The sequence below is a fragment of the Petromyzon marinus genome, chromosome 33 (genome assembly GCF_048934315.1).
Source record: "Petromyzon marinus isolate PM22_M1 ecotype Great Lakes invasive population chromosome 33, UKy_Petmar_22M1.pri1.0, whole genome shotgun sequence".
Classification (NCBI taxonomy): Eukaryota; Metazoa; Chordata; class Hyperoartia; order Petromyzontiformes; family Petromyzontidae; genus Petromyzon; species Petromyzon marinus.
The window spans coordinates 2,501-28,893 of record NC_133699.1 but is presented as its reverse complement, the minus strand read 5'-3'; the positions used below and the strand labels follow the sequence as shown (position 1 = coordinate 28,893).

At 49.2% G+C, this 26,393-nt stretch overlaps 1 protein-coding gene and 2 long non-coding RNA genes across 10 annotated transcripts in view; 2 read left to right on the top strand and 1 right to left on the bottom strand.

Annotated features, from left to right (window-relative positions):
• The window catches only part of LOC116948260 (signal-induced proliferation-associated 1-like protein 2), a 154,617-nt gene extending 150,984 nt beyond the window's left edge, over positions 1–3,633 (top strand). For 7 of the 8 annotated variants that reach the window (XM_076071401.1, XM_076071404.1, XM_032964751.2 and 4 more), the window contains 2 exons: positions 1,404–1,527; positions 2,112–3,633. In XM_076071401.1, the coding sequence (XP_075927516.1) occupies positions 1,404–1,527; positions 2,112–2,255 (268 nt within the window). In that variant the 3' untranslated portion in view covers positions 2,256–3,633. The remainder of the gene's footprint in view (positions 1–1,403; positions 1,528–2,111) is intronic. The other variant, XM_032964752.2, reaches the window with a different exon arrangement.
• A 784-nt stretch (positions 3,634–4,417) lies between these two features.
• Positions 4,418–6,728, bottom strand: LOC116948261 (uncharacterized). Its single transcript, XR_012945857.1, has 2 exons — positions 5,631–6,728; positions 4,418–5,101 (listed from the first exon to the last, which is right to left on the bottom strand). It is a non-coding gene; the product is annotated as an uncharacterized LOC116948261 (long non-coding RNA).
• A 3,978-nt stretch (positions 6,729–10,706) lies between these two features.
• Positions 10,707–21,807, top strand: LOC142929700 (uncharacterized). The gene is made up of 2 exons (XR_012945856.1): positions 10,707–17,587; positions 17,624–21,807. It is a non-coding gene; the product is annotated as an uncharacterized LOC142929700 (long non-coding RNA).
• Positions 21,808–26,393: the final 4,586 nt, after the last annotated feature.

The following is a 26,393-nucleotide window of genomic DNA, read 5'->3' as shown; positions in this document are numbered from 1 at the left end:
GGTGACGATGGGGAGGATATGCTCCAGATCCACTTATTGTGCTTACCATGTAGCAATTAGAGGAGGCGGTTTAGCAAGTAGTGTTCTGACATTGTCGGTGTCAGTTTTGAGTTTTATTATGTTGTACATGTGGGTTTTCTCCAAGCGCTCGTTTCACTCCACAGAGAGAGACATGGCAGGAATTGGCAAAACTTCTAAAAGCTGTGCCTGTCTTGGAAACGAGTCTCGCAGTCTGCCTGATACTCTGAAGAGTAAACATTTCAACTGATATTACCATGATGGTTAATTGCGTATTTCACGCTTCTGCTGTTGCTTTGCTCCATTTTAATAATGCGAAAAGTTGCAGCACGTTACCGCATCAGTTTTTACAGCAGGGCTGTGGGGCATGGGGAAGCAATTAATTATGAAAGCGCGATCGCAAATGCAGTGCTGTCGAGGCATGGAAATTGGAAAGATATCCCACGCGCCCCCAAGGCCTGAAAACTCACAAAGTAATCAGATCTTTAAAACTGGGCCAACACTGCTTTTCCGATGAATTATTCTGTTCCATGCTCAAAATGTTGAGCGAGTGTGTGGGGCAATGCTCAATTCTGCCATGCGAGTCAGGGACGGTTGTGTCCACAGGGCTTAGATAACCAAACTAAACTATTAACTATTTTTTATTTTACCAGATAAGGCCCACTGAGCTATATAGCTTTTTTTCATAAGCGACCTGTCTATGACAAATAATAGTGCAAGGAAGTGGCTTATCACATGAAAATGTATCGCAGCCAAATAATCTAAACGCATGTTGATTCTAAATGTGGAGGAAAAAACCAGAGGACCCGGAGAAAAATCTACGCAACCATGGGGAGACCATACAAACTCCAAATAATCATGTATTAGGGTTGTGGTCGATCCCACAACCTCCTGTATACCAGGCAAGGTAGTTAACATCTTGCCATCGTGGCACCTCAACCAGTCTTGGCAGGGCCATCATAGCGGGGTGCAGGGCCTGGGGCAAATCCCACTGTGTGCACCTCCCCAACGCCTTCAAACTAAACCAGAAGGATTACATCTGACACCGTGACATCGAAATGTGGGCCCCCCAAAACGTGGGGCCCGGGGCGGTTGCCCCGATTTGTTGTACCCTCGGGATGGCTCTAAGTGTTGGCTCCCCACAGGTGTATCACTTATTCTTATCCATCACTGAGAGATTATGAGTGAAACCCTTACTGGGATATGAACGCGTGGGCTTTTGATTGCGAGTCGAGCCATCTGCTCACAGCACCGGGTGTGGGCAGATTGCTTGCACACTGCCCCCCCCCCCCTTGACCACCGTGCCAGCCCTAAATGGTGCTCGTTAACAGTACTTGCCTCAACACTCTGTATGCCTATAGGGAGATCTTTATCTTTTGTCTTAGTTTGCTTGCGTTCTACAGGAGTCGCTTCGCATCCCCGGAATCAGATATTTCGCCGGGCGCCCTGGCTGGGAAGGTGGACCACTTGGAGGTGATGCTACAGCGTCTTCAAGACGACCTGAGAAAGGTGAGGGAGGTTTTTAGATCTGCGGAATCACTACGCGCAGTCTAGGCGGAGACAAAGCCAGAAATGTGTGCAGAGGTAGAATATCTAAGAGATTACAGATCAAGACGGAGTAAAGCAGTGATGCCCGCTAAAGAAAGAAACGTAGTAAAAACAGTTTGGGTCTATCGCCGTTAATGAGGGACATATTATGGAATAGGATCAAAGGCAAAGTCGAAGCATTTGTTTGCCAGGCCACGATCTGCTGATGAGGTGGAGTGAAGGCAAAACTCTGGTTTAAGAAAGGCAAAGCCTCCATGAATCTAAGATGGTACTCCAATGCTTGTTTGGTCAGGGAGACACCGACTCTTTCTGCCTTTAACACTTCGATCTCTTTATATAATATACAATGTTGACAACATATTATAGCAGTTAGCTTACTTCTGCATGTAACTTTAATATAATATTCTTGAAGAGGTTTTTGAATATTATCCATAAAGCTGTGAGAGAATTGATCAATGGATTTGTATAAGTAAAAAAAGACTTCGTGCAAAAGGGGTTTCGTGTGTTGCCGTGTGCTGGGTCCCGTTATCCCCTCCACCCAACAGGAGAAGGAATTCAAGACGGTGCTGCAGAGCGAGGTGCACTACCTGCGCCGGGACAACCAGCGGCTCCAGGAGGAATCGCAGGTCGCTGCACAGCAGATGCGAAAATTCACAGAGTGGTTCTACAACACCATCGACAGGAAGTGATGTCATTTCTGTTGCAATAGAAGGGGACTTCGTTCCAAAAAAACAGGAAGTTATTTCACAGCCCGTTGGTTTGTTTAAAAAAAGGCAATGGAAATTGATGGCTTTGCAAAGACAACATGAAATGAGTGACAGCGGCGAGTATGGAATACATATCTGGTGGCGATACAGGAAGTGTGATGGTGTAAGACAGGAAGTAATATCATCATCATCTGCTGTAAACAGGAAGTGCAATGCAGGTGAGACTAGCAGCGGCAGACTGACACAATTCGAATGATTAAACTTTAAAGGACCAGATGATTGCCTATATTAATGACTTACAAAACAGTGCTACGTTCTTAATCAAATAGCATGGTCGCACAAAACGGTCTTGAGTAGAAAATACAGATTCTCAGCCGTTGTAAAGTCAACCGCTGATGATTAGAAGATAACGGACGTTCGTGGATACTAAAACAGCAGCAAGTGACATCATTGCGAAACCATATCTCCAATTTTCAGAAACCCGATGGCATGAGGGGGGCTTGGCTGCTATGAGCCAGGATATGTTTTTGTCATGCAATGGAGAAACTGGAATGAAAATGCATGATTGAGCCAATGCTTAATATCATCTCACAGCACCCCATTTTTCCGATTATTGATCTTCAAGTGGCGCACAAGATTTTAAAACCCCATTGCACCGTTGTGATGACGGTGGTGAAGAATCATTCACAAATAAATATGAGAAGTTGACTGACCGTCACTTGGAAGCTCGTGGGCTACATCGGAAGAAGCCTCGGAGTTAAAATCTAATTCTTGACTCAACATCTTCAGATGCTGATTGAAGTAACGGGGAATCAAGAGGTTTTGAATGATCAGAACATGAGAATTCAGTTGAATGTAGCACCGTGTTTATGTGGACAATGGGATTGCTGGTGTGCACACTTGTAAATTTCATATGAGGGCAGCATCATTAACATATAAATTGACCAAATGAGGCAAAGGTGGCCGGATTTTGTGAGATGCTTCACAATGTTACCTCTCGGATCTGTATTATAGCTCTGTTGAGTATGTGATTCTATGAACTTGAGATTGAATTAGTCTTTGGCAAAACATTTTCATTTACTGTAATTTGTAAATACTGTACTGTTATGTCTTCTTTTGGTTTAAAACCAAATATGTATTGGTGTGCATTTCTTTCCATCAGGGTTAGGTTATGAATGAAAAAGATCTGTTTGACTTTTTTTAATTCAATCATTTGTTTCATGTAAGTTTGCATATTGATGTGTAAAGTATCATTTAAAATATATATAAATTCAATATTGTAATGTTAATTTTTGGCAGCTCGTATATACCATCTAGTTATCAATAAAAAGAGTAAAGTTTCTGCTCTGTGAAAAGTAAATTGCGATTGTCATTTGGAGAGACTGACCCTACCATAAGAATGTGGACTTTCCAACACTGTCTCATGGCCACCAAAAAATACGCACCACCCATTGCCCAGAGCATTAGGACACTAGTTCCGTATTATCTAGATAAGAAGTATCCCCCCCCCCCTCCATATTTTAAAGCCAAAGATGGGGGTGCATGTTATGATCTGGGAAATACGGTACTTATTCGTGAGTGCAAGGGTCTGCATCCAAAATAAGAGCCATTTTTTTCGAATTCGGTAAAAAAACTCAATATTTCAAGAGCTGCATTGTACCTGAATACGAGACGGTGGTCCTTAATAAATAACATCACGAAGCGCTCCTTAAAGAGCCGCATGCAGCTGCAGAGCCGCAGGTTGCCGACCCCCTGCGTCGGTGCATTTGCTACAGTTGTGGACCCGTTATGCCTTGCTGAAAGAAACCCCCATTGGTTACATTTCTGATTCGATCGATGCACTTAACTTGTCTATCAAACAGATATTCTCATAAGTTTGCTGACAAGACTTGTTTTAATACACTACACTGTATTTTTTTAAATGGCACAATTTCCCTCGATCATAAAGTACAAATATAAGTACAGTAAATACAAAAACTACAGCTTTGACATTTCCAATTGACTTATATTTACAAATCAAAGTTTTCTATTTACCACATACCACATTTTCTCATAGGTTAATATATTTTTGCACAATGTTAATAGACAGGAAGCAGAACAATAATTCTTTAATCCATGTCCAAACAATTTAAGAGGAGTCGGAGACTGGTTAAGCGCTTCTTTATTCGTCAACCCACAGCGACACGACACTCGTTCTAAAACCAACCCCGAACACGCATTTCACAGCCCCTTTTAACCCCTCCATCTCCGCCCTCGTTCCCAATACAGATCCTCATCTCGCATGCCTGGTCTGGGTGACGTCAGTGCCCTTTAACCCTTGACCCCCGTCTAGTGTATTCCCGTGCGTGTGATTGGTGCGTGCTATACTGAGTGCGGAGATTTCATGTCTGCGTGGTGCGTGTGCGTGAGGGTGGTTCGCAGATCCCTTATATCACCCCCCCCCTTCCTTGAGACAATGCCGTCCTCAGCTCAACAACTGTATGCCTCGGCCGTTCAAAGCCAATTGCGGCCGGGCACATGCAATTTAAACAACAACAACAACAACCAAAAATGTGCAATAAAGCAAAAGTAACACAACACAATTCCCCCTCCGTCTCCTTGTTAACAAGAGCGCCGCCTCTGTCGCAGTCTTCCCCCCAGATCCGATCCCTCGACCGAACACAACAGGGTTGCAGGGATGTCCGTGTCCACAGCTGCGACGAGGCGGTGTGAGCGTGAGCGGGTTAAGGGGCCCCGTCCTGTGGCCTAGTCCTCGGCCGATGCTGCGGCTGCGTCTTCAGCCATGGACGCCGATGGGTCCGGTGCTGGCATCCCGGTCACCTGTAGTCCTGCAGGATGGACAGTGGCTGCATTGTCAGTTGGACGCGTAGCATGCCGTGAGTGTGACAACCTCCTCCCACCTGGCCGAACTGATGGTGAAGGTGGTGAAGGTGAAGATGCTCATAGGGGCAGCCCGGCCGTGATGTAACGTTTTAGCCTCGAGGGGTGAACGTACCACCTACGCTTTCCCATCTGAATGCGAACATACTCTTTGGTTCTTTCAGTAAAGTCACGTAGGTATAAAAAAAAATTCAATCACGACGTTTCGGGTGCAACACAAGAGCCCGTCATCAGGTGGGGCAACCACAGCAAGAAACAATTGAAGTGGGCAAAAGGGGCTGCTTGTAACAAGAGGCTATATAAGCAAGAGGAGGGGGGTGGGGAACCAGGGAAGATAGATATAGAGGGGAAGTGCAAGCTCCAACATGAGTACGACGAAATGCCGGGGCTGGGAAGTGAGCGGGGCTGGGGGGTAGGAGGCTGAAGAAACTGGGGATGCGGATATGAAGGCAAACTATTAAGCAATTAAGGTTTTACCTGGTTAGTAACATCCTTCCAATGGTTGCTCAATTTGTATCCATCTTCTTGGTTGAAGTTATGTCTATCTAACCTCTTTTCAGAACATAGATGGACTAGTCCTTCTAAATAAACTGCCAAATCGCTGCGCGTGGCGCTAACGTTTTTTAATACATAAATACACCGTTTAAATATAAATAAATTTATGCAAACCGACACACCTGATGACGACCGTTTGTGTTATGGTCGAAACGTCGTGAGAATTTTTATTGTTTTATATATTTTGTTATTTTATTGTTTCCCTTCAACGTGACTTTACCGAAAGAGCTAAGAATATGAATTACTGCAGTCACGAAAGCTTTAAATCAAAATCTAACCTATAAAATTCATTTTTTGTCTGTCCGTCTGTGTACGCTCGCTTGCGAGGGATTTGACTCTCGGACCGCGGGGTTCGCGTGGAAAAAAATTGCCGGGTGGCACGCCCCGGGCCCCCTGCTTGGTATAGGCTATTCCGTTTTGCCGTCACCTTAAAAGCGGTTAAATTGACGATTTAGTGCGATTCCTCTTTCTTTATTTACTTACTTTGCCGACCGGCTCGCTGCTGCGCATGCGCGAAACGCTGACGCGAGTTGTTGCCCCTGGCAACGCACGGACGCCGTCGCCGCAGGGGAGGACGCCATTTCTCATTCAAAATGCAAAAAGTTTACACGCGACGCTGAGGTAAATTCATCAAAGTGTCACGTCCTCTTCTCTCCCCCTCCACCCCAATGTGTGCACTTACTATTATAGGCTCGGTAGATACTAAAATTATAGCGATTAAATAGGATTATTGTAGCGCGGGGTGGGGGGGGTGGTAGGGGCCCAGCCCACAGCCTCGGCCGGCCGGGTAATCTAGGCGAGGCCGGAGGCTTTGCAACGGGACTAGGCCTCGTCACGGCAATCTGTCAGGTGAGTACTTTGTGCTATAGAGTCGATATATACTGCTACCAGCGGGAAAATAAATATTTTAAAACGTCTGCAAACTTAAAAATATAACATACAAATGAAAAGATAACTCATTAATTGAAAATAAAATTCGTTTAAAATAAAATCCGAGCGCGCCAAGAATCGATTATTTCAATCGCGCAAAGGAATCGAAGGTTTTAGATTCCTTTAGAATCGTCTTGAAGCGACGACGCTCGCTTGCAAGGGATTTGGCTTCTAGATTGAAAGTTTTCGTGACTGCAAGAATCCATACTCTTTGGTTCTATTCGGTAAAGTAACGTAGGTAAAAAATAAAACAACAAAAATCACGACGTTTCGGCCACAACACAAGCGGCCTTCATCAGGTGAAGGGATCAGGCTGTCTCGAGGACAGCGCTGGAGTGAAACACAGCCACGCTCAGACCGCGGACCTTTAGTTCATAGTTAATTTATTTGGTATAGCCCTGTGAGCCATTCGGCTCTTGAATCGGGTGCAACCGCAACAAACAAAAAACATGAACAAGAAAACATCTTAAAGTGATTATGTCACTGTGCAAACAGAAAATACAGGAAAAAAATATCAATATTCCTGAAATAGCACCGTACACCAACGCTGTGTGCAAAAATCCCAGTGGGATGCAAGTCAAATAACAACAACAACAACCACAAGACAACTAAGATTAAGGCCATCAGTCTAACTCTGTACTACAATAAACAAAAACATGGCCAAAACAAAAAAAAATCGAAATCACCAAAATAAAAGCCATAAATCCAATGTAACAGTGATCATAGGGACTGTGACCGAATTTTTAACAATAAACTACATAAATAAATTATAACACCAAAATCTAGAGCCATATTTTAGGCCACTGAATAGCAGTGGCAGCTAGGGTTGTACAACTCCTCTAGAGCAGTTTTGAGTGAAGATCTCATAGGTAGTGATTCAAGTTGCAGTTTATTGGCAATAGTGTAGTGTTGTAAGGACGAGCAGACTTCTTATGGAGGCACACTCTGTTTATTGTATTATTTCCTTATACAATGCTTAACACACACAGAGGGATATTCGGTCCCCTCACCCGATACCCTAGGGAGGTACAGCCTCCGGACTTGGCGGGACTCACACGTCTACCGCTAACCTCCTTGATACCTAAGGAGGTACAACCTCCGGACTTGGCGGGACTCACACGTCTACCGCTATCCTAGTCCTCCGGCTAGGACCTAGGGGAGGCTATCTGACCCACCGCTGGCCCGGTGGGTCCTGACCACTGGGTATGCCGAGCCTTAGCCCTTAGAAGGGCTGAAAGGCTGGTCCAGGGTCCTAGCTAGGCTTCAGCCCAGTCTTCTGTCTTCGTGCAGGGAGAGAACTCCTCGAGGTCCGTTGGGTCACCCGTCTTATACCCCTTCGTGGCCAGGTAGAACCAATCATACATTCCCACGTGGAACCGTCTGATTGGTTCGCACCAAACCCTGGCCACGATCCGTTTCACCTCAACTGACCCCAACCGTTGTACCCAGGGGTAATGCTGCACCGCCCTGGTGGCAACGCGGGTTACGCAACAGCGCGTAGTTAACACCTCTACATCACCCCCTCCTTCGGAAGCTCCAGCCGTCCCGGCTGCAACAATGGGAAACTTTGAAATTACCAACGGTAGAAGAATTGTGAGTGTGCCTCACGAACAACAAGAACAATTAAGCCCCTATAAATACCCCCCCTTAACAACATAACGTATGTACAAGGCACAAGACATGCCAAAAAAAACATTATAACAACCGGCGAGATTTCGCGCGCGTGCGTTTCGCGGGGCCATCGTAGGGGATGGCAGGCTTTGTCGGCGGCACAAGGGAAGGAGGAGGATGAGCCAGAGCATCCGGTGGGCCTTTAGGCATCTCCACGGGGACACGTGCTGCTCCACGGTCCATTGAGGCCGAACGTGGCCTGCATGGAGCCGTCACTCCCACGTCATCTGCAGGAGGAATAACACGCCTGCGCTGTGGGTTAGGCACCAACGGGGCAACATCCGGCTCGTCGGACGCGTCGCACACTCGGCCCCCATGTCGTGTGTGTTGTGGAGGGACGCGTGGCGTGACGAAGGGTTTTAACCGAGAAGGGTGAACGCACCAGCGACGCCGTCCCCAGCTAATTTTAACACATTGGGGACGCAGGACTTCCACTACCTCAACCGGGCCTCGCCATGGTCTGAGGAGTTTGGCCGATGTGGACACCGGCACCTGGGGGCAGTGGAGCCATGCCCTGTCTCCCGGTGCCCACCGATGCGTGTACGACCGAGGGTCCCGCAGTCGCAAATTCGCCCGTTGGCGGGAAGCCGAATTTTCAATGGCGGCCTCCCGTGCCTCGGCCAACTTACGGAGGTTGAATCGCAAGTGGTCAACGAGCTTTGACTTTTGCGGTGGCTGTTCGATTTCCAGCCGAACGTCGGCGGGAGGAAAGGCATCCCTGCCGTACATTAGAAAGAACGGGGAAAATCCCGTCGCCGCGTGAGGTGCCATACGGTATGCGGCGAGGACCCCCGGAACCTGCAAGTCCCAATCGAGGTGGGATTCATCGACCTGATGGCATAACATAGCGGTGAGAGTTCTATGAAGGCGCTCCACCATGCCGTCGGTCTGGGGATGGTAGGGCGAAGTGCGCACTTTCTTAGTGCCCAACAGGCGGCACACATCAGTCAGCAAGGCTTCTGAAAAATTTCTTCCCTGATCGGTCAGCAACCGTTCTGGTGCACCCTTGTCCAGGACGTAGCCTTGAACAAAGGCGTCCACAACGGCCGCCGCCGACTGGTTGGGGAGGGCCCAGGCCATAGGCCACCGTGTGAAATACTCTACCCCAACCAGAAGGTACTTATTACCCCGTCCCAAAATATCGAGAGCCACCAACTCATTTATACGAGAGACCGAAATGGGTTGCAGGGGTGGGCATGCCGGTTTAGCCGGCGGTTTACGTTGCGCACAATGGGTGCATCCCAGCAAAATGTCAGTGACGTCGCGCAGCATGCCCGGCCAGAAAAATTGCAACCGCAACAACCCAATGGTCTTATGAACACCCAGGTGCAATAAACGCTCATGCGCCGCCCATACGGCCTTGCATCGCAAGGCGAATGGCACGACGATTTTATGTTGACACGAGTCAGCATCCCAATGCATCAACAAGCCGCACTTCATGACAAATGAATTAAATTTGCCCTGTCTTGGAACCGCATTATTCGCGTGGCGACGCAACCTCAATAACGACATGTCCTCGCCCTGGTGCCGACCCCATTCGGCCAAAGTTAGCCCCAGCAAATCGTCACTGGCCATTGGATCTGCATGATCCAACATCGGCGCTGAGGCGGCGGGAAGTGCGGCTGACACCGTTGTGAGAGGCGCGACCTGCGCAGGCAGTGGCGGCTTACAACGGCCCGAGCCCAAAAAACACGCACATTTTTGAGCCGGCGGAAGGCGAGACAACGCATCGGCATTCGTGTGTTGTGCACCCCTACGGTAAGTGACATTGAAATCGTAGTCCTGAAGGACTTCGAGCCACCGAGAAAGCTGCCCGGACGGTTGGTCAACCCGAAGAGCGTACTGTAAAGCCGAATGATCAGATCGCACGGTAAAATGCTGACCATACAGGTATTGCTGAATAAAAAAAACAATGGCCAGCAGCTCACGTCTGGTCACACAGTATCTTTGTTCAGCAAGAGACAAGACTCTGCTACCATAGGCAACAACCCTTTCAATGCCATCAACTTTTTGTGACAGAACACCCCCAATCCCCGTATTGCTAGCGTCGGTGTCCAACACGAATGGCACGGAAAAATCGGGGTACGCAAGGGACGGTGCCGTCACGAGCGCGTTCCGCAAGGAGTCGAACGCAGCCTGTTCTGCGTCCCCCCAATGAAACGCCACCCCACTTCTGACACCAGTTGTAGTGTTGTAAGGACGAGCAGACTTCTTATGGAGGCACACTCTGTTTATTGTATTATTTCCTTATACAATGCTTAACACACAACAGAGGGATATTCGGTCCCCTCACCCGATACCCTAGGGAGGTACAGCCTCCGGACTTGGCGGGACTCACACGTCTACCGCTAACCTCCTTGATACCTAAGGAGGTACAACCTCCGGACTTGGCGGGACTCACACGTCTACCGCTATCCTAGTCCTCCGGCTAGGACCTAGGGGAGGCTATCTGACCCACCGCTGGCCCGGTGGGTCCTGACCACTGGGTATGCCGAGCCTTAGCCCTTAGAAGGGCTGAAAGGCTGGTCCAGGGTCCTAGCTAGGCTTCAGCCCAGTCTTCTGTCTTCGTGCAGGGAGAGAACTCCTCGAGGTCCGTTGGGTCACCCGTCTTATACCCCTTCGTGGCCAGGTAGAACCAATCATACATTCCCACGTGGAACCGTCTGATTGGTTCGCACCAAACCCTGGCCACGATCCGTTTCACCTCAACTGACCCCAACCGTTGTACCCAGGGGTAATGCTGCACCGCCCTGGTGGCAACGCGGGTTACGCAACAGCGCGTAGTTAACACCTCTACAATAGCATTCCAGACCCTGGGGGCATCAATAGCAAAGGCCCTTCCTCCAGTTTTTGTACGGCAATAGGGAATGTGAAGCTGGTAAATGAGCGAAGACCTGAGGTCAAATTTGTTCTTTGAAACAGAGAGGAGATCCAGTAGGTAGTCTGCGGAATTTTTTGTAAGTACATCGTGAATAAATAAGATCTGGTGCACAAGCCGTCGAACATTAAGAGATGTTAAGTTTTACCCAATGTAGAGATCACAGTGGTGAGTCCTATATGGGCAGTTCAATGCAAATCTTAAGGCCGAGTGATAGATGGAATCAAGCTTCTTCAGTACAGTACTTGAGGCTGATTTATACACGATGTCACAGTAGTCAAGTAGAGGCAGTATGGTAGCTTTTATCAATTCCAAACGGAACATTGGGGGGAAGCAGTGCTTGTGTCGATACAGAAAACCAATTTTTATTTTTGTCTTTTTACCAATATAATCAATGTGATCTTCAAAACTAAGTTTTGAATCCAGGATGACCCCAAGATACTTATAGATCTTGACTTGCTCTATTTGATAATTATTCAAGGAATGTAATTGGGGAAAAATAACTTCCTGCTTTAGTCCCGGAGAGAAGCATAGCACCTTGGTTTTGGAGGTATTCAGGACTAGTTTAAGATAAACTAGCTGATGTTGTAGTTTGTTGAAATCACCCTGGAGCTTAGCAATCACGTCATCCGGAGAGCGGCCAGCAGTAATCAGTATCGTGTCATCTGCAAAAAGATTTACCCTGGAATGATCCAGTTCAGTGCCCAAGTCATTGACATAAAGAGAGAACAAGAGGGGGCCGAGGATGGAACCCTGTGGAACTTCTTTTGTTATCTTAACACTGTTTGACCTCCAACCATCTGTGAATACAGTTTGGGTGCGAGAAAAGAGGTAATTTTTTAACCATTGTACTGTATTCTCGGAAAAACCGAGGCAACTTAGTTTACTAAGCAGGGTGTTGTGGTCAACTGTATCAAAAGCTTTGGACAGGTAAAGAAAAAGACAGGCACAGTACTGCTTATTATCAAGGCTATTGTAAATTTGATTCAAAGAGTCTAATGCAGCAGATGTGGTGCTGTATTTTTTCCGGAACCCAGATTGTTTTAGATGTAGTAGATTGTTGGAGGACAGGAAACTGCTAATTTGGTAGTTCAATAATTTTTCAAAAATTTTCATCAATGGGGACAAAATTGAGATAGGTCGGTAGTTATTGGGATCATCTTTAGGGCCCCCTTTGTGAAGTGGACGGACATAGGAATGTTTCCATTCTAGAGGAACTGATGCTTCTTTGATGGACAGGTTGAAAATATGGGCTATAGGTTTGTATATTAGGTGACCAACAGTTAGTAGAGCAAAGACAGGAAAACTATCTGCTCCGATAGAGGAGGACCCTTTGAGGTAGGACATTTTCAGAACATTACTTTCGTGGATTGGTTGGAAACTAAATTCGTTTAATGTTTGGACAGGGGTGTAGGAATTTGCAGGAGCAGGGGTGACTCCCAATACATTATCAAAAAGATTACCAGCTTCAGAAAAATGAAGGTTAAAATTGTCAACTATTTTTTTGGGATCTGAAAAATATTCCCCATTTCGGTGAAGCTCAACGGGCAGATTTTCTGTTTTGGATGCCTTTTCGATAGATTTGATTGTTTTCCAAAAAATCCTGGCATTTCCATGTGATTCCAGGAGAGTGGAGGAAAAATAGGCATTTTTTGCATGCCGTACTTTTTTTACGCATCTATTCCTTAAAATCCTGTATTCTAGCCAGTCATTTACCAAATTACTTTTCTGAGCACATGCCCAAGCCTTGTCCCTAATTTTCATGAGCTTTGTAATCAAAGGATCATACCATGGTGGGCGGTTGCCTTTAGTTTAAAATCTAACCAACGGAGCATGTTTGTTAAGAATTTGGAGAAACGTGTACCTGAAAGTCTCCCAAGCCGTTGTCAAACAAGGTGCCTTGACAAAGGAATTAACATAAAATTAGCATTTGATTGGCCGACTTAGCATAGAGGTGGAGTACATGCTGGTGGACTTGCCGTTTGGCGCGGGGGGGGGGGAGGAGGAGTTTACCTATTGATGGTGTGAAAAGGGAATTTATAAGAGCTGCGAAAGTTTGGGGTACCACTACTTGAAAAATATACTGTACCATTGAAATTAGTTTAATCTTTAGCTCGATTTAGAACATCTTTCCAATGGTTGCTTAATTTGAAACCATCTTCTCGGTTGAAATTGTGTCTGTGTTTGTAGATCTGAATTGCCTCGTGAACAAATCTGATAAAAACCCGTGGGTTTGCAAAGAACCTTGGTATCGGAGAAAATTATATCATGATCACCCACAGCGTTGTAACAGTGATCAGCCACGGCAGAAGAATTCGTTTTGCCGTGTTTCAAATCTGATTTGTGCTCGCGAATTCGGTCAGAGACATGTCGCTTTGTCTCCCCGATATAGCAATCACCGCAGGTACAACTCAATTTGTAAACCCCGGGGTACTGTAAGTCAGGAATGACATCCTTCACGGATGGGATCAGATCACGAATTTTGTGTACTGTATTGAACCGGACCTGGATCTTGTGTTTGTTTAGAATTTTGGATGTCTTTTTAGTAACGCCTGCTATATATGGTAGTGTGATGGTTTTGACCGGAGTATCAAGTGGTTGTTTCTGTATGGAGGGAGAAACAGCTTGGCGGATGGTACAGTCAGAGTATCCATTCCTTTTGAGGGCCAGGTGTACATGTTTTAATTCACTGGTCAGGTGGTGTTGGTCCGAAATGCAATGAGCCCTATGGTATAAAGTTTTGATGAGAGAATTATTTTGGGCTGGGTGGTGGTGGGAATCAATTCAGATCTACAAACACAGACACAATTTCAACCGAGAAGATGGTTTCAAATTAAGCAACCATTGGAAAGATGTTCTAAATCGAGCTAAAGATTAAACTAATTTCAATGGTACAGTATATTTTTCAAGTAGTGGTACCCCAAACTTTCACAGCTCTTATAAATTCCCTTTTCACACCATCAATAGGTAAACTCCTCCTCCCCCCCGCGCCAAACAGCAAGTCCACCCGCATGTACTCCACCTCTATGCTAAGTCGGCCATTCAAATGCTATTTTTTATGTTAATTCCTTTGTCAAGGCACCTTGTTTGCTCGCACACAGCTTAAAGGTCCGCGGTCTGAGTGTGGCTGTGTTTCACTCCAGCGCTGTCCTCGAGACAGCCTGATCCCTTCACCTGATGAAGGCCGCTTGTGTTGTGGCCGAAACGTCGTGATTTTTGTTGTTTTATTTTTTACCTACGTGACTTTACCGAATAGAACCAAAGAGTAGGGATTTGGCTCTCTAACCACGGGGTTCGCGTAGAATTTTTTTTTACGGACGGCAAGCCCTAAGCCCCCTGCTTGGCATAGGCTATTCCGTTTTCCCATCCCAAAACTTTAAGGTAGTTTAATTAACGATTTAGTGTGATTTATCTTTATTTTACCGCTCAGCGCGCGACAGCACACATTTGCGCATGCGCGAAACGCTGACCGAGGGTTGCCCCTGGCAACGCACACACACGGTGGAGGGGCGATTTCATTCCCGTGGACACGCTATAAGGTGAGTCGCGCATATTCACAGCTCCGTTAAACATAGATATTACTGATTTAAAGCTTTCGTGACTGCAGTAATTCATATTCTTAGCTATTTCGGTAAAGTCACGTTGAAGGGAAACAATAAAATATATAAAACAATAAAAATTCTCACGACGTTTCGACCATAACACAAACGGTCATCATCAGGTGTGTCGGTTTGCAAAACCGAAACGTCGTGAGAATTTTTATTGTTTTATATATATTTTATTATTTTATTGTTTCCCATCAACGTGACTTTACCGAAATAGCTAAGAATATAGATATTACTGTTTACTAATTTGTATTACTCTTAATTATTAGGTAAGATGATAGAGGTTGAGTAATGTTTGATGATCGTACATATGCACAATGTAACACGTTTTTTCCCGCTGGGTAGTAAGTGTTATTTTTAATTTGCTTAAGCCTACTATTTATGGAAAATGTCTATTATTCCCCACAAACTTTGCTTTTGTGACCAGGCCTTTATGTGAAGGAATGACACAAATGCACACCACGTATTGTCATTTAAAATTGCTACATTTCTAAATATGTCCTTGACACAAAAGCTACGTTTGAGGGAAATTATAGTTTTTTGGTACTTTTGAGGCATAAGCATATAGAGAGTAATACTTACCACGCAGGGACTAAATAAATAATCACTTTTTTGTTACACAGTGTTTATTAACGATACCACATTTGCTCCTTTTAGACGTTGTTATTAAATAAATAAATAAACCTGGCTATGCTTTGGTTCCAGCTTATTCACACTTTCCCCCTCTGTGGGGGGGTTGGTCAGTGATATTATGTTTATTCGGGTTTATTTGTGTGCATCTGGACATAGTTACAGGCCTCGTAAGTTTATTAATTATTAGTTTATATTTTTTTACACTTTCGCTCACAGCTAATTGAAAAAACAAAATGGTGGCACTTCAGTCAGTGTATGATGTGTGAGTGACTCAGCGTATAATCACTGCTGTAATAATAGCAGGTACCACCACAGTCAGTATGCACTGCTGTAATCATAGCAGGTACCACAACAGCAGTATGCACTGCTGTAATCATAGCAGGTACCACCACAGTCGGTATACACTGCTGTCGTGATAGCAGGTACCACCACAGTCAGTATGCACTGCTGTAGTGATAGCAGGTGCCACCACAGCAGTATGCACTGCTGTAATCATAGCAGGTACCACCGCATTCTGTATACACTGTTGTCGTGATAGCAGGTACCACCACCACAGTATGTGCTGCTGTCATAGGTACCACCACAGTATGTACTGCTGTCATCATAGCAGGTACCACCACCACAGTATGTACTGCTGTCATCATAGCAGGTACCACCACCACAGTATGTACTGCTGTCATCATAGCAGGTACCACCACCACAGTATGTACTGCTGTCATCATAGCAGGTACCACCACCACAGTATGTACTGCTGTCATAGCAGGCGCCACACAGTATGTACTGCTGTCATCAAAGCAGGTACCACGACCACAGTATGTGCTGCTGTCATAGGTACCACCACAGTATGTACTGCTGTCATCATAGCAGGTACCACCACCACAGTATGTACTGCTGCCATCATAGCAGGTACCACCACAGTATGTACTGCTGTCATCATAGCAGGTACCACCACCACAGTATCTACTGCTCTCATCATAGCAGGTACCACCACCACAGTATGTACTGCTGTCATAGCAGATACCACCACCACAGTATGTACTGCTGTCATCAAAGCAGGTAGCACCACAGTATGTACTGCTGTCATCATAGCAGGTACCACCACCGCAGTATGTACTGCTGTCGTCATAGCAGGTGCCACACAGTATGTACTGCTGTCATCATAGCAGGTGCCACCACAGTATGTACTGCTGTCATCATAGCAGGTACCACCACCACAGTATGTACTGCTGTCATCATAGCAGGTACCACCACCACAGTATGTACTGCTGTCATCATAGCAGGTACCACCACCACAGTATGTACTGCTGTCATCATAGCAGGTACCACCACCACAGTATGTACTGCTGTCATAGCAGGCGCCACACAGTATGTACTGCTGTCATCAAAGCAGGTACCACCACCACAGTATGTGCTGCTGTCATAGGTACCACCACAGTATGTACTGCTGTCATCATAGCAGGTACCACCACAGTATGTACTGCTGTCATCATAGCAGGTGCCACCACAGTATCTACTGCTCTCATCATAGCAGGTACCACCACCACAGTATGTACTGCTGTCATAGCAGATACCACCACCACAGTATGTACTGCTGTCATCAAAGCAGGTAGCACCACAGTATGTACTGCTGTCATCATAGCAGGTACCACCACCGCAGTATGTACTGCTGTCGTCATAGCAGGTGCCACACAGTATGTACTGCTGTCATCATAGCAGGTGCCACCACAGTATGTACTGCTGTCATCATAGCAGGTACCACCACCACAGTATATACTGCTGTCATCATAGCAGGTACCACCACCACAGTATGTACTGCTGTCATCATAGCAGGTACCACCACCACAGTATGTACTGCTGTCATAGCAGGCGCCACACAGTATATACTGCTGTCATCATAGCAGGTGCCACCACCACAGTATGTACTGCTGCCATCATAGCAGGTACCACCACAGTATGTACTGCTGTCATCATAGCAGGTGCCACCACAGTATCTACTGCTCTCATCATAGCAGGTACCACCACCACAGTATGTACTGCTGTCATAGCAGGTACCACCACCACAGTATGTACTGCTGTCATCAAAGCAGGTAGCACCACAGTATGTACTGCTGTCATCATAGCAGGTACCACCACCGCAGTATGTACTGCTGTCATCATAGCAGGTACCACCACAGTATGTACTGCTGCCATCATAGCAGGTGCCACACAGTATGTACTGCTGTCATCATAGCAGGTACCACCACAGTATGTACTGCTGCCATCATAGCAGGTGCCACACAGTATGTACTGCTGTCATCATAGCAGGTGCCACCACAGTATGTACTGCTGTCATCATAGCAGGTGCCACCACAGTATGTACTGCTGTCATCATAGCAGGTACCACCACCACAGTATGTACTGCTGTCATAGCAGGTACCACCACCACAGTATGTACTGCTCTCATCATAGCAGGTACCACCACCACAGTATGTACTGCTGTCATAGCAGGTACCACCACAGTATGTACTGCTGTCATCATAGCAGGTACCACCACCACAGTATGTACTGCTGTCATCATAGCAGGTGTAGTGTTGTAAGGACGAGCAGACTTCTTTAGGAGGCACACTCTGTTTATTGTATTATTTCCTTATACAACGCTTAACACACACAGAGGGATATTCGGTCCCCTCACCCGATACCCTAGGGAGGTACAGCCTCCGGACCTGGCGGGACTCACACGTCTACCGCTAACCTCCTTGATACCTAAGGAGGTACAACCTCCGGACTTGGCGGGACTTACACGTCTACCGCTATCCTAGTCCTCTGGCTACGACCTAGGGGAGGCTATCTGACCCACCGCTGGCCCGGTGGGTCCTGACCACTGGGTATGCCGAGCCTTAGCCCTTAGAAGGGCTGAAAGGCTGGTCCAGGGTCCTAGCTAGGCTTCAGCCCAGTCTTCTATCTTCGTGCAGGGAGAGAACTCCCCGAGGTCCGTTGGGTCACCCGTCTTATACCCCTTCGTGGCCAGGTAGAACCAATCATACATTCCCACGTGGAACCGTCTGATTGGTTCGCACAAACCCTGGCCACGATCCGTTTCACTTCGACTGACCCCAACCGTTGTACCCAGGGGTAATGCTGCACTGCCCTGGTGGCAACGCAGGTTACGCAACAGCGCGTAGTTAACACCTCTACATCACCCCCTCCTTCGGAAGCTCCAGCCGTCCCGGCTGCAACAATGGGAAACTCCGAAATTACCAACGGTAGAAGAATTGTGAGTGTGCCTCACGAACAACAAGAACAATTAAACCCCTATAAATACCCCCCTTAACAACATAACGTATGTACAAGGCACTAGACATGCCAAAAAAACATTATAACAACCGGCGAGATTTCGCGCGCGTGCGTTTCGCGGGACCATCGTAGGGGATGGCAGGCTTTGTCGGCGGCACAAGGGAAGGAGGAGGATGAGCCAGAGCATCCGGTGGGCCTTTAGGCATCTCCACGGGGACACCTGCTGCTCCACGGTCCATTGAGGCCGAACGTGGCCTGCATGGAGCCGTCACTCCCGCGTCATCTGCAGGAGGAATGACACGCCTGCGCTGCGGGTTAGGCACCAACGGGGCAACATCCGGCTCGTCGGACGCGTCGCACACTCGGCCCCCATGTCGTGTGTGTTGTGGAGGGACGCGTGGCGTGACGAAGGGTTTTAACCGAGAGGGGTGAACGCACCAGCGACGCCGTCCCCAGCTAATTTTAACACATTGGGGACGCAGGACTTCCACTACCTCAACCGGGCCTCGCCATGGTCTGAGGAGTTTGGCCGACGTGGACACCGGCACCTGGGGGCAGTGGAGCCATGCCCTGTCTCCCGGTGCCCACCGATGGGTGTACATCCGAGGGTCCCGCAGTCGCAAATTCGCCCATTGGCGGGAAGCCGAATTTTCAATGGCGGCCTCCCGTGCCTCGGCCAACTTACGGAGGTTGAATCGCAAGTGGTCAACGAGCTTTGACTTTTGCGGTGGCTGTTCGATTTCCAGCCGAACGTCGGCGGGAGGAAAGGCATCCCTGCCGTACATTAGAAAGAACGGGGAAAATCCCGTCGCCGCGTGAGGTGCCATACGGTATGCGGCGAGGACCCCCGGAACCTGCAAGTCCCAATCGAGGTGGGATTCATCGACCTGATGGCATAACATAGCGGTGAGAGTTCTATGAAGGCACTCCACCATGCCATCGGTCTGGGGATGGTGGGGCGAAGTGCGCACTTTCTTAGTGCCCAACAGGCGGCACACATCAGTCAGCAAGGCTCCCGAAAAATTTCTTCCCTGATCGGTCAGCAACCGTTCTGGTGCGCCCTTGTCCAGGACGTAGCCTTGAACAAAGGCGTCCACAACGGCCGCCGCTGACTGGTTGGGGAGGGCCCAGGCCATAGGCCACCGTGTAAAATACTCTACCCCAACCAGAAGGTACTTATTACCCCGTGGCGTAGTAGGAAAAGGGCCCAAAATATTGAGAGCCACCAACTCATTTATATGAGAGACCGAAATGGGTTGTAGGGGTGGACATGCCGGTTTAGCCGGCGGTTTACGTTGCGCACAATGGGTGCATCCCAGCAAAATGTCAGTGACGTCGCGCAGCATGCCCGGCCAGAAAAATTGCAACCGCAACAACCCAATGGTCTTATGAACACCCAGGTGCAATAAACGCTCATGCGCCGCCCATACGGCCTTGCATCGCAAGGCGGATGGCACGACGATTTTATGTTGGCACGAGTCAGCATCCCAATGCATCAACAAGCCGCGCTTCATGACAAATGAATTAAATTTGCCCTGTCTTGGAACCGCATTATTCGCGTGGCGACGCAACCTCAATAACGACATGTCCTCGCCCTGGTGCCGACCCCATTCGGCCAAAGTTAGCCCCAGCAAATCGTCACTGGCCATTGGATCTGCATGATCCAACATCGGCGCTGAGGCGGCGGGAAGTGCGGCTGACACCGTTGTGAGAGGCGCGACCTGCGCAGGCAGTGGCGGCTTACAACGGCCCGAGCCCAAAAAACACGCACATTTTTGAGCCGGCGGAAGGCGAGACAACGCATCGGCATTCGTGTGTTGTGCACCCCTACGGTAAGTGACATTGAAATCGTAGTCCTGAAGGACTTCGAGCCACCGAGAAAGCTGCCCGGACGGTTGGTCAACCCGCAGAGCGTACTGTAAAGCCGAATGATCAGATCGCACGGTAAAATGCTGACCATACAGGTACGGCCTGTATTGCTGAATAAAAAAAACAATGGCCAGCAGCTCACGTCTGGTCACACAGTATCTTTGTTCAGCAAGAGACAAGACTCTGCTACCATAGGCAACAACCCTTTCAATGCCATCAACTTTTTGGGACAGAACACCCCCAATCCCCGTATTGCTAGCGTCGGTGTCCAACACGAATGGCACGGAAAAATCGGGGTACGCAAGGGACGGTGCCGTCACGAGCGCGTTCCGCAAGGAGTCGAACGCAGCCTGTTCTGCATCCCCCCAATGAAACGCCACCCCTTTTGACGTAAGGGCATGGAGCGGCTTGGCAATCGTCGCGAAGCCAGCAACAAACCGGCGGTAGTACGACGCAAAACCAATAAAACTACGAACATCGCCCGCAGATGTAGGGGTCGGCCAATGTTGAACACATTTGGTTTTTTCAGGGTCGGTAGAGATGCCCGAGCGGCTAACTATGTGGCCCAGATAGCGCACAGACTCACGCAGAAGGTGACACTTCTGCGGCTTGAATTTCAAGTTAGCGGCCCGCATTTTCAAGAAGACAGCACGCAACCGTTCGATGTGTTCGCCGAACGTGCGGCTAAAGACGATGACGTCGTCAAGATAAATGAGACATGAGTCCCACTGGAGCCCAGCGAGGACCAGCTCCATGAGCCTCTGGAACGTCGCTGGGGCCGAGTGGAGACCCATGGGCAATCTATTAAACTCGAAAAGGCCCTGTGGTGTCCGAAAAGCAGTCTTAGGTTTTGACGATTCGTCGAGGGGGAGTTGCCAAAACCCCGACAGAAGGTCCAAGGTGGAGAAATAGTGCGCCCCTGCCAGGGCATCCAATGACTCGTCCATACGAGGGAGAGGGTAGGCGTCTGCTACCGAGATTTTATTTAGGCGCCGAAAATCAACGCAAAAACGGAGACTGCCATCGTGCTTTTTGACCAGCACTATTGGAGCACCCCAGGGACTAGTGGAGGGAGAAATTATATCGGCCTTCAGCATGTCATCCACAGCCGATTTAACATGCTGTTTCTCCGCCGGGCTAAGCCGAAACGGGTTTTGTCGAATCGGGGCAGCGTCACCAGTATCAATGTGGTGACGCAGCAGCTTGGTGCAGCCAATATCAAATTTAGATTTACTAAAGACATCGGAAAATTATCGCAGAAGAGCGCGCAATGTAATTCGCTGCGAATGAGACAGATCACCCGTGTCTGTGCAGAGCGCGTCCAACCATCTCTCATCCGATTCGGAAGGAGGTGGGACCTGCGGCGTGTCATGCACGTGTCCCGCGACTCCGGTCCCCAACGGCACCGGGGTCGCGTGAGCGAGCACAGTTCCTTGCGGAATGACGGTTGTGGACAATCCGACATTCAAAACCTGCAAGAACGGCTCCCTGTCGGCTGCTACGAGGGTCTGTGCAGCCACCAAATCTAACCCCTTAGCAGCTGCGTTTGAAGGCCCCAGCAAAATGCCATGTGCCGAGGCTTCCGGGGCTAGCGGTTTTTTTAAGTTGTAAGGGCACGAGCATTTGTGTCCCTGGCGGAATGCGGACTGTGCTCGCGACAAACGCCTGCACCGAGGCACTAGCCATGCGCGGATGTGAGGGTGTGGGCAAGAACGCCATCCGTCGACCCGACGGGAGTTCGATGCAGCCTTGATCTACAAGGATCTTAATAGGCATTTTCGCGAGAAAATCAGTGCCTAACAAACACGGCACGGCGAGGGAAGAAGAGACCAAAATAGGCCCTGCCAATTTAATGTCTCCAATCGAAATTTGCGCCCGAATTTGCCCAATAATGCCAAGTGAACTGCCATTAGCGGCGAAACATGGGATAGAAACCCGTTCCAAGGGGCGGCATCGTACGGGCAGTATATTGTAAATCAGATCCGAAATGATCGTAGCCGACGCACCAGTATCGACCAACACGCGAAATTCCACACCCTCGATTGATCCGACAACCACGGACGAACCTGCCGTCGCCGCGACTACCCTGTGGGCCAACTCAGACCACTGCCCAGGTCCGAGTGGCCACGAACAAACGCCAGAATACCCCCCATCACACGCCGAATCGCGAGCCCTTCTTATGGTGCGTTGCAGTGTGTATGGTGTGAATGAGGGCCGAGCGTGAAAGGCGTCGCGACTTGCCTGGTTTTGCCGCGATGCCGTGGACGTCCTGTAGTCCTGGCCCCGGGATGCGGAGGGGCGTCGTCGAGGCGCACGGCAGTCAGAGGAGATGTGGCCTCGTCAGCCACAGTTGAAGCACGTCACGTCGCCGCGTGGAGCAGGCCGTCCCCGCTGCTGGTCGTTGCGGCGACCACCGTGGTCGGACGATCGCCGGCCCGTTGACCTGGTCGCCATGAAGGCCCGGTCGGGGGAGAACTCGGCGTCCCTGCTGGCAGGCTCCGACGTCGAAGCCGAGGCGGCGATGGTCGATTCCGTGTGGAGCAGCAGATGTGCGTGGATGCACCGAGCGGCTCGTAGCGAGCACATACTGTCATCGTCCACCGCTTGGATGACGATGCGCAGCTCGCGCGCCAGCTCCAGCATCTTCTGGAGAACGATGGCATCGATGGCCTCGTCGTCCATGCGAGGGTAACCCGCTCTTGCCATCGCCAGTAGAGCGGTCCGGAATGCCAACGGAGACTCTTTAGGGCGGCGTCGCCTGTCGTAAAATCAGCTGCGGACGTCGGATGGAGGCCCGTACACGTCGGACATCCGTCGGAGGGCCGATTGAAGAGTCGCCCTTTGTTGCCTGGGGATGGTGAGGAGCGAGGCGAGAGCGTCGTCATCCAAAGTGGCCGGTAGTGCTCGGAGCGCCTGTGCGTCCGACCAGCCCACCATCTCTTGGTGGCTCAGGAAGCGACGCTGGAACGCCGCCCAGTCGCCCCCTTCAGATGTGAATTCTCGGAAGATGGGCAGGCGTTGTTGGAGGGCGGACGTCGTCTCCCCCTCAGCTTGTACCGTCTCGAGCCGGAGATCGGCGATTTCCCGGCCGATAGAGTCTACTGTACCGTGTCGGTACAGTGATGACGCGGCGTCCGCTGAGGAACTCGAATTCGCAGCGTCGCGTGCTGATGACGTTGCGGGTTGTGATTGGCCCCCCGCGTTCCCAGGATGCCCCTGGCTTCCGCTTCCGGCGGAATCACGTGGTTCCCCGGCGGGAAAATCAAAATGTCTGCCCTGGCCGATGGCGGGAACGTTTGCCGGCGGTTGACTCGGCCTGCCCGCAACCTCCAAGTTGATCTCTTGGAGAATGGAGGCCGCGGCGTGTAGGAGTTGAGCGAGACGGCCGTGTGCTGCCCTGAGTCCGTCCCCCATGGCAGGGGGAGCAACCGGCTGCTCAACCGGTGGCTGGGCGGCCATCAACGCGGCAGCGTTTTCAGCGGAGCTGGCGGTGCTTGCAGGTGAGACAGCGTTATCTTCGTTCTGGCTCCGCGCGTGGGCTGAACTTCTGGTTTCCATTTCCAACCACTTCTGACTCCAGTTGTAGTGTTGTAAGGACGAGCAGACTTCTTTAGGAGGCACACTCTGTTTATTGTATTATTTCCTTATACAACGCTTAACACACACAGAGGGATATTCGGTCCCCTCACCCGATACCCTAGGGAGGTACAGCCTCCGGACCTGGCGGGACTCACACGTCTACCGCTAACCTCCTTGATACCTAAGGAGGTACAACCTCCGGACTTGGCGGGACTTACACGTCTACCGCTATCCTAGTCCTCTGGCTACGACCTAGGGGAGGCTATCTGACCCACCGCTGGCCCGGTGGGTCCTGACCACTGGGTATGCCGAGCCTTAGCCCTTAGAAGGGCTGAAAGGCTGGTCCAGGGTCCTAGCTAGGCCTCAGCCCAGTCTTCTATCTTCGTGCACGGAGAGAACTCCCCGAGGTCCGTTGGGTCACCCGTCTTATACCCCTTCGTGGCCAGGTAGAACCAATCATACATTCCCACGTGGAACCGTCTGATTGGTTCGCACAAACCCTGGCCACGATCCGTTTCACCTCGACTGACCCCAACCGTTGTACCCAGGGGTAATGCTGCACTGCCCTGGTGGCAACGCAGGTTACGCAACAGCGCGTAGTTAACACCTCTACACAGGTACCACCACAGTATGTACTGCTGTCATAGGTGCCACCACAGTATGTACTGCTGTCATCATAGCAGGTACCACCACCACAGTATGTACTGCTGTCATCATAGCAGGTGCCACCACAGTATGTACTGCTCTCATCAAAGCAGGTACCTCCACCACAGGATAGGGTTAGGGTTTAGGGTTAGGGGATATGGTTAGGGTTTAGGGTTAGGGGTATTAGGGTTAGGGGTATTAGGGTTAGGGGTATTAGGGTTAGGGGTATTAGGGTTAGGGGTAGGGTTGTTAGGGTTATTAGGGTTAGGGTTATCAGGGTTAGGGTTATTAGGGTTAGGGTTATTAGGGTTAGGGTTATTAGGGTTAGGGGTTGGGGTTAGGGGTTAGAGGTTAAGGGTTTTAGGGTGTTAGAGGGTTAGGGTTCGGGTTTTAGGGTGTTAGGGTTTAGGATTAGGGGTTAGGGTTAGGGGTTAGGCTGTTAGAGGGTTAGGGTTAGAGAGTTAGGGTTAGAGGGTTAGTGTTAGAGGGTTAGGGTTAGAGGATTTTAGGGTTAGGGGGTTAGGGTTTGGGGTTAGGGATTAGGGTTAGGGGGTTAGGGTTAGAGGGTTAGGGTTAGAGGGTCAGGGTTAGAGGGTTAGGGTTAGGTTTAGGGTTTAGGGTTAAGGTTAGGGGTTAGGTTTAGGGGTTAGGGTTAAGGTTTTAGGGTGTTAGAGGGTTAGGGTTTTAGGGTGTTAGGGTTAGGGTTAAGGGGTTAGGGTTAGGGGTTAAGGGTTAGGGTGTTAGAGGGTTAGGGTGTTAGAGGGTTAGGGTTAGAGGGTTAGGGTTAGAGGGTTAGCGTTAGAGGGTTAGGGTTAGGGTTTAGGGTTAGGGGTTAGGGTTAGGATCAGGGTCAGGGGTTAGGGGTTAGGGTTAGGGTCAGGGGTTAGGGGTTAAGGGTTTAGGGTTAGGGGTTTAGGTTAGGGGTTAGGGGTTAGGTTAAGGGTTAGGGGGTTGGGGGTTAGAGGGTTAGGGTTAGAGGGTTATGGTTAGAGGGTTAGGGTTAGAGGGTCAGGGTTAGAGGGTTAGGGTTTAGGGTAGGGGTTAGGGGTTAGGTTTAAGGGTTTAGGGTTTGGGGTTAGGGTTTAGGGTTGGGGTTAGGGTTAGCGGTTAGGGTTTTAGGGTTAGGGTTAGGGTTGGGTTAGGTTGGGGTTGGGGTTAAGGGTTAGGGTTTAGGGTTAGGGTTTAGGGTTGGGGTTAGGGTTTAGGGTTAGGGGGTTAGGGGTTAGAGGGCGTTAGGGTGTTAGGGGGTTAGGGTTAGAGGGCGTTATGGTTAGAGGGTTAGGGTTAAGGGTTAGGGGTTTAGGGTTTTATGCTGTTAGGGTTAGTGTTTTAGGGTTTTAGGGTGTTAGGGTTTTAGGATGTTAGGGTTAGGGTGTTAGAGGTTAGGGTTAGGGTTTTAGGGTGTTAGGGCTTAGGGTTAGGCTTTAGGATTAGGTTTAGGGATTAGGGTGTTAGAGGGTTAGGGTTAGAGGGTTAGCGTTGGAGGGTTAGGGTTAGAGGGTTTTAGGGTTAGGGGGTTAGGGTTAGAGGGTTAGGGGTTAGGGTTTTATGTTTAGGCGGTTAGGGTTTTAGGCTTAGGGTTTAGGGTTAGGATCAGGGACA